The sequence below is a fragment of the Lactuca virosa genome, chromosome 7 (assembly GCF_052849685.1).
Source record: "Lactuca virosa cultivar CGN04683 chromosome 7, Lactuca_virosa_CGN04683_v6, whole genome shotgun sequence".
Lineage (NCBI taxonomy): Eukaryota > Viridiplantae > Streptophyta > Magnoliopsida > Asterales > Asteraceae > Lactuca > Lactuca virosa.
In genome coordinates, this window is record NC_136432.1 from 76,942,185 (window position 1) to 76,950,823 (window position 8,639).

The 8,639-nt window shown below is 33.8% G+C and overlaps 1 protein-coding gene across 1 annotated transcript; it reads right to left on the bottom strand.

Moving 5' to 3' along the window:
* Nucleotides 1–6,700: 6,700 nt before the first annotated feature.
* On the bottom strand, nucleotides 6,701–8,249 carry LOC145126807 (F-box/LRR-repeat protein At4g29420-like). Its single transcript, XM_079062101.1, has 2 exons — nucleotides 7,901–8,249; nucleotides 6,701–7,587 (listed from the first exon to the last, which is right to left on the bottom strand). Exons 1-2 carry the CDS (start codon nucleotides 8,247–8,249, stop codon nucleotides 6,701–6,703), a joined length of 1,236 nt encoding a protein of 411 aa, XP_078918227.1.
* Nucleotides 8,250–8,639: the final 390 nt, after the last annotated feature.

The following is an 8,639-nucleotide window of genomic DNA, read 5'->3' on the forward strand; positions in this document are numbered from 1 at the left end:
GGTTGGAAAGTAAGTATTTGTTAAGTAGTTTTGCATTTTGTATTAACTTAAAAGCACCTATTTTGGTGGATAACAAAAATTATATTTATTTGTATGTAAAATTCATACATGTAGAAACACACATTTCCCATAACCATGAGGAAGTTAGATGACTTAGTTTTGAGTTGATGTAAGAACTTTAGGAAAGAATATCTATGATAACTATTCTGACAATATTGATATTGATAGTAGTTTGTTATCTTTTTGCCATGAAGGAATTTGCATTTTCATAAATCATATTTTGTTATGTAGGTTTTATACTTATTATTGTCTACAAGATTGATTTTATTATTATTATTATTATTATTATTATTATTATTATTATTATTATTATTATTATGACTTCGTTGTATATTAAAAATATCAACCATATAATTTGATTGAAAAATATATATTGGTTTTTTTAAAAAGGATTGGTCATTATATTTCAAAACATCATTATTTGTTAAATAAGGTTATGATTTCATTAAGCAACTGACCCATATTATTTCATCTATCAAACATTGTTTATCTCATAGTCTTGCCATTTAATGTCTTAATATAAGACACCAATGATCTTAATGCTGTTACCAGAGTTATATACGTGAGGCGGTTGTTGAGATATAACTGCATTATACATGTTACATCCAACTCGGTTGTAAAAGCAAGTTGTATAATGTAGTCATCAATTAACCTTTCACATGACATGATTGATAAACAGTAACATAGATGCATATTTAACCAAATCATATAAATCACAAAGTACTATTGGAAAGTTAGGGTACAATTCACATTCATTAGATTGTTAAATGGATAGCATATTTCTCCTGTTTGGTGAAGTTTGTGTTTTGAGTACCCATGGCATTTACATGAATGCAATCCAATCTGACTAAGTAATGCATCATTCAAAAGAAAATTCTTAGGGTTTTATTGAGGGTAATCAACAAAAATCCAGTGCTCATGAACATGAAGGTCTTATGAAGTCTAATAAGGGTATCTAGGCTGCCAAGGATAATACCAAACAAATGCAATGCACCTCAATCATTTAGAAAAATCGTCAAATGCAACACAAAAAATTAAATTCGAAAAATTAATATATAGGCAAATATAATAGTATCGTCTCATGAAACTAATGCACAAGTATCTACATCATATCACATGAGATCATATTTAAACCCAATTAATACATAATACCATAACAATCAAGAGAATTCCAAAAGACGCAACAACCATAAATCATTTATACCCTTCAGATTATTAAGTTTCTTTGTTTTTTTAAATATAAAGAATCTGAAACTTTCTCGAGCTTTTATTAGAGTATCTATAATGGTTAACGTCTCTAAAGCTTTTTTTACTTTTGGCACATCATTTTCTATTCTCCTTTATTTGACAAAAAAATAAAAAAATAAATTAAAAACTTAAAAAATAAATAACAATAGAACATTGTAGTTTATAAATTAATACTTAGATTAATACATGGTAATATTCAAATAATTATTAAGTTAAATATATATTAAAGTTAAATAGGTTGGTGGGTTGAAAACGGGTTGATAACTTTTACCCAACCCAACCTATTTAATTAAATAGGTTAAGTGGGTTGACCCATTTAACCTAAATGGGTTTAAAATTTCAACCCAACCTGCTAATTTTGGGTTGGGTTCGGGTTGCGTTGGTGGGTTGAGTCGATTTTTGTCAGCTCTACGTAAGATGCCTTTGATGTCATTTTGTTTTCACAAAATAACAAAAATTCTTTTGAAATGAACTCTCTCCTAGATCCATTCGAAGTGTCTTTAATTCATAACTTGAACATTTTTCATATATCAACTTGAACTATTTGAAAATACCCTGGATTTCAAACTTCCTAGATAACATATAAAACCACATCCACCGATTAAAATCATCTACCAAGAGAATGAAATATTGTGTTCCTCTAATAGAGGTGGGTGTAATCGGACCGCATAAATCTACATGAACAAGTTGTAGATGTTTTTAAGATCGAAAAATTACTTGATTTAGGAATGGAATTCATATTTTTTTTTTGGGCAAGAATACATCATTCACACACTTGGTTTGGGTGTTTAATCCTTGGAACACCGATTCTCATATTTATTTCAGATTTTTTTAAGGCATGAAAGCTAACGTGACCAAGTCAAGAGTGCCATGTGCAAGCCAATTTGTCTTTTGTTGCTAAAAGACAAGCGGTTTTCCGATACTTGAAGGGTTTTATATAACTGGTTTGGTGATCTTTTAATTCTTAAAAGTAGATTTTTGTTTCTATCAAACAATGTCAAGTCCAACTTTTCCATTATGACTCGACTTCTTTCTTCTGTCATTTATCCAAGGATAATAATATTATATTTAATATAATACACTTCAAAGGTAGTACAGGTTCAACAAGTGAAAAAAAATACAAAGGGGTAACTTAGGTCAAAGTCAAACATCACTCTTGTACATAAAGTAAAAGATGAATTTTCTAACAGTGAAATTGATAAGTGTCAATGGCTTGTTTTATTAAACTTACATGTTTTTCAAAAATTAAAAACATGAAATATTTTTTTAAATCAACATTTCCTCGATACCCTTTAAGAAAAATTATTTTGTTAAGCTTCAATTACTTGTAGATTTCCAGTTTAATAAATTACGTTATCGGCCCCGTATTGTTTGTTTTGCCAAAAATGTTGATTTGAGGAGGATGTTTTGGATGGAAAGTATGATGATCTTTTTAAAAATGCATTTATATAGTTGGAGGAATTGATAATGTTATTGTTAAGGTCGAGAAGATTGCTAAGGAATATGCCGAACAACTGTTTTACACTACTTTGCATATGACGTTATATTTTCGGTGTAATGAATTGTCTTGCTGTGTATACGTTATATTTCTTTGTATAATGAAATTATTGAATGTGATTTAATTAGTAAAAATCATAATTGTATATAGCAAAATTTCGACACACAAAATTGTATGTCATCAAATTATAACACACAAATGTTTGAGGCTTTAATGACACATATTTGTGTCATATGCCCTTTAGTGACAAGAAATGCATGTCATTAAAGACCTATTTTCTAGTAGCTAGTGTTTGGTCATATATGGTTTTGCTTAGGTGATTGTATAAAATTTGTCAGTGGGAAGCCACATGCTCATCTAAACCCCATCGGACCAAAATAGGTAGTATATATATAAAGGCATAATGCTAATATTTAACATAACTTAATTGGGGCTGAAAGTATACCAATTAAATAGCGGTTCTTTTGTATCTTCTTATGCATTCAAGTGAAGTTTATTGGCTTAATTAACAACTCAGTTACTGACTAAAACTTCCCTAAGGCTAGTACCTAATTGTTGATAGTTACCCTACTCGTGTGTGGATATCGGTACATGAGAGTTGTTTTGATCTCTTGACTTGTATTAGCTACGAGTGCAAAAAGGTGTATGTGTTGTTTTTGTTAACCAATATATGTTCATTTATACTTTTCAATTGTTTCCGCTGTGATTTTTTGTAATATTGATTGCAATAAACTACAACATGATCTAGTCCAAAAGCCATCAATGCATATAATAATGAATCGGTTTTTAAATCTTACGGCCAATGAATTGTTGATCACGATGGCAGTTTATTGTTTAGATTTAACAAGATAATCATATTTTGTCAAAAGAGAAAGAAGTGCATTCGATTCACATTAGTTTTAACAAAGATGTCTAACTATTGTTAACAAGAAAACATTGTGAACTTGTAACATCCGTTTCCTTGGATGAATCGAAATAGGCTTTCGGTGGGTCAAAAGATTGGATTTTGGTGAAAAAGGGGTCCTCACAACGTGTGACATGGAGGCTCACGACGTGAGGAGGGCCACATGAAGATTCTATCCAGGATTGAGCTCACAACATGCGCAATAAGATCTCATGAAGTGAGGTTCGCTGCAGCCCAAGCCCACAAAGTTTTAGGGTTTCCCACATATTTAAGCCCCCTTAACTCGGTTTTAAGGTTCATTTCTCAGCCTCCACCTTCCCCTAACTCAGTAAAGCCCTAACCCTAGCCTTTCTTTGTGTTTCTTAAGCTTTTGGTGGAGTTTTGATGGTTTGAAGAGGAGGAGATCACGATGGAAGCATAGTTGCAGTTTAGATGCCTCATTTGCAACCTTTAGCTACACTTTTAGACCAATGTGAGTAATCAAGATCCAAGCTTTATGTTTCCTTGTTGATAGATCTAAGTTTTTATGCATATTTATCCAAGATCTTAAGAGTTGGAGTATTGGGACTCCATAAAGTTGGCAACTTTATGGGTCCTTAGGGTCCCTCGATGCTTATATGTCATGGATCTGAAGTTTGGATGATGTTGGAGTTCATGCATGAGAATTGATCCTCCTTTTCTCCATAAATGACCCATTTTGAGCTTGTGTCTTGTATTGGACATACAAGGCCTTAAAGCATCGATTTTTATGACCCTAGGAGTGTTAGGAAGCCTCCTGGAAAAGATGGATTAACATCTTAACGGATTAAGTGTGACATGTCATGAGGGTTGCAGCCTCGATTATTTTGTCCTATAGCGGCCCACGATGTAGGCCATAGATGGTCACATCGTGAGGGCCTGCTGACCGTTGACTTTTGACCAAGTGTGACCAAAAGTATTTTGGGTATTTTGGATGGTGTTTGAGATGTGGTATTAGGCATGGTTTCGGGCCAAGTAAGGAAAAGGGTAGAATGGTCTTTTACCCTTTATGAAGTTGGATTATAGATTGGGCCTTGTATTTTGGATTATCTGAATAATTATTGATTATGATTGTATTTGTTAGTTGGCGTGAGGTTATCCGGTTCAGCAACCCGGACATGCATTTGAGTATCAACGAATTGAGGTGAGTTTTCCTCACTCTACTTTCGGGTCGAAGGCACCAAGTCCGACCCTTTAGATTGTTATCCTGGTTTATCGTATGTTGGTATGCTGTAGTGATTTGTTAGATCTGTATCCTGGTATATAGGATGGTGCTATGCTTAGTGATATGTAAGATTTTTCAGATTGTCTGTTGACTGGTTATATGTTGGTTGGTGGTTGAGGTTACTGCTACGTGCATGAGGCAACAAACCAGAGGCATTCCAACCTGATGGTTGATTGGGCTGGAGGGTATTCCATCCCGAGGATGATTGGACCCGTTGTATATTGGCATTCCAATCCGATGGTTGATTCAGCCTAGGGTATTCCAACCCGGTGGTTAATTGGACCCGATATGATAGTATTGTATGTGGTGAGACTGGACTGCTTTGTGCATCAGTCAATAGGCCTGGGGTATTCCAACCTGATGGTTGATTGGGCCCGACATGTTTGGTATTCCAACTTAATGGTTAATTGGACCAAATTGTTTATGACGCGAGGGTATTCCATCATGAGGATGACTGGGCCCATCGTAGACATGCCTGGTATTCCAGCCCGAGGTTGATTGGGCCAAGCATGAGTATTTAAGCATGCTAGTGTATATGTTATATGTTTGAGCGGTGGTTTTTTGGGGGAACTCACTAAGCTTCCTGCTTACAGTTTTGGTTTATGGTTTCATGTACTTCAGTGGACCGTGGCAAGGCGATGGCGAGACCGTACATATCCTTGGTTTTTAACTGATTTTAAATAGTGTTTTGAGAACAATGGTTTTGTAACACTTCTAGTAGTAAAATGGTTGTTTTGAAAAGTTTTAAATTTTTTGAATTTTTGGGATGTCACAGATTCGCATATATGAAGTTAGTATGTTGAAGATATGATTGCCTATAAAGTAATTTGTGATTACAAATTCACCATAAATTTTTTTATAGGTTTTAACATAAGGCAATTCATTTAGATTCTAAAAAATCAAGATGAAAATGGAAGAAAGAAAAAACTGGAATCGAAGATAAAGCATTGACCGCAATGTGAAGAAACCTTATATATGGAAAAACATAGTGACAAAGATAATAAACTAATACAATCCGCATACGCGCATAGGCATCCAAATATGAATACGTAATCTATGCTAATAAATAAAGACCTTTTTGCCATATGTCACATTCTTATTCATTTTGCCACATGTAATTTTGTGGTTATTTTAAATTAATTTATATTCCACATGTCATTTTATGGTTTTTTCAATTTATTAAACTTCACATAATATTAAAATGTAATAATAAATGCATATCAATTTCATTAATGAACTTTCTTTCTAATTTTAAAATTATTAAATTAAAGCTTCATTAATTTCCTTAATTTATTTATCTAAATTATCTGTTTAAATTTAAAAGAGAAAAAACACTTTAATTTTTTATTCAATATTTTTCTCACTTTTATTATAAATTTAAACTTCTCAAATATTTAGAATTTTATATTTAAATTTTCTTTTAAATATACCCATGTAATAAACACGTCTCAAACTTAGCACCATAAATATATGAATATGTAATACCATAACAACCAAGAGTATTCCAAAAGATACAACCATAAAAACTTTAACTAAGAAGCACTTCAACTATTAGAAAACTCACTTAATTATGGGTCCTGATGAAGCTACTTCACTTCAACTCTTCATCGATCATGTCTTCCAATTGATCATTGATCCTATCTTTATTCTTTAGTCAATCCTTCCTTCAAAATTATTTCCCTGGCCTAAACACCCTTCTACAAATCTTTTTGTTTTCTTTTTTTTCTTTTGATCATATGGAATCTTATCATTCCTCCTCAAGAGTTTTAAGTAATTGCTCTTCAGGGATCCAAGAATCTTCCCTTCCTTCCTCCCAAATCCCCCATCCCCACTTCAGATCAGGCCACTGAGCCATGCACTTAGTGATGCAATGTTTTGATACATTAGAAGCAACACCACGGTGGATGAGTAAAGAGATTTCTACACAGTTGAAGCATTCTTCTAACACGCGATCAACCAAGGCGAAAGTCATCAAAGGATCAACCACTGACAAATACCCACAAAATCTTTTCACGCCTTTAAGCCCAATGTCGCCACACCACACCTCAAATTCTGACCAAACCCTTGGTTTAAAACACAAAGAAGTTATGTTCAGGAAAGTAGCGAATAAAACCTCTAGGGTAAATTTGGAATTTCCACCTGCTCTTATATCTAAGGTCAGCGTTTCTACGATTTTCATACGATGAAACTTACGAATTAAGGAGCGAATGTTTGAACACTCGAGTTGTACAGTTTTCAAGTTCTGAAATTTTTTGACTGCAAACGCATTCAAGTGATCAAGTGAAAGATGCAAGTTGTAGCACAAAGGAGCTTCAATATAAAGGGCAGCGGGACTTCTACACTCGAGTCTGAGTGTGATGAGATTGGGTGTGATTATACATATATATGATGGTGAATCTGTTACAGTCCAATGGCAGGTTTTCAGGTTGAGGAGGTGGATCATGGGCATTTTGAGACCTCTAACATCTATCAAGTTCAGAACTTGAAGATTTGGGAAACATGTATTTAAATCGATTAGATTTTTGTCATCTAATCTTATGAGTTCAAGTGTTAAACTTGTTAGCATTGGCATGGCGTTCATGTTTTGTACAGATAGCCATGCGTTCTTCCGCTCTAATTCAATAAGATTTTGACCTGCAACAACAAAAACAACCGAGTTAAAGCATCAAGACCTCAATATGATTAAATATCATTTATTACCAATAAATATCGGTCATTAATAAACCCTAATAAAGGATAGTTGACCACAAATGATAATTAAAAAAAAAAAAATCAGTTGATATGAACCAGAATAATTAATATCGATCCTGGCAAGACCATTTCATTTTCCGTAAACAATTTCCATAATTTAACAATAGAGCTACAGAACATAAAAATGGAGGATTTCAGCATATAACCAACTTATAGTGCGCAGAGATCAGTGACAAAACTTCTGATGGACGCCTACTCGACTGAATCCAAAAATCTGATAGTGAAAGCAATTTCAAAGCTCCGGAAACCCTAGGGAGCCACTCCTTAAGGAAGCCCCCATCGGTGATGTGCAGATCATCGCCATCATCTTCAAAGTCAGCGTTCAACACAACTGGGGGTGGATTCTCGACGCCAATACGCACAGATTCCAGTGCACTTAAGTTTGATACAAGATTCAGAAAAACTCTCTTGAGAGAGGGAGTAAATCGGGAAGAACTTGAAGAACTCGAAACTCTGGACCTTGATTCCAGGTACCATTTCAATCGCCACTGAAGGTCTATTGACTGAAGGCCTGGAAATACAGAATTGAAAGTCTTACTCGCCATACGGCAGCAAGCTACCGATGCCGAGTCGTCGAGTCGACTCAGTATCTCGAGCGCTAGAGATTCAGGAAGGTTTGAAAGATCTACAAATGAAAATTGACTACTTGATGAGTTGATGATAGAGATATTTATGCCTGATTAATTTACACTTTACCCCTTTATAGTTTGAGTATTGTTTATTATTGGTCCTTACACATTAGCATTTATAAAAAATAACTTCAATTTAAATTTTGTGATTTTCATTCCGGTGATTTGTGCTAAGATTTAGCATTAGCAGAGAAAATGCAGTACAAAAGTCAGCAATATAAAATATTGTGATGTCTCCTCTACAAAGCACTTTAAGTTTCCTAATTGTTTTTCGAAGTTACTGTAATAAACAATTCTACGATACAG

Excerpts from the sequence above, each read along its gene's own strand:
- LOC145126807 (XM_079062101.1), bottom strand. The coding sequence starts at position 8,249 with ATGGCGAGTAAGACTTTCAATTCTGTATTTCCAGGCCTTCAGTCAATA. Across the intron at positions 7,588-7,900 it reads AGATTTTTGGATTCAGTCGA|GTCAAAATCTTATTGAATTA; the intron begins GTAGGCGTCCAT and ends TTGTTGTTGCAG.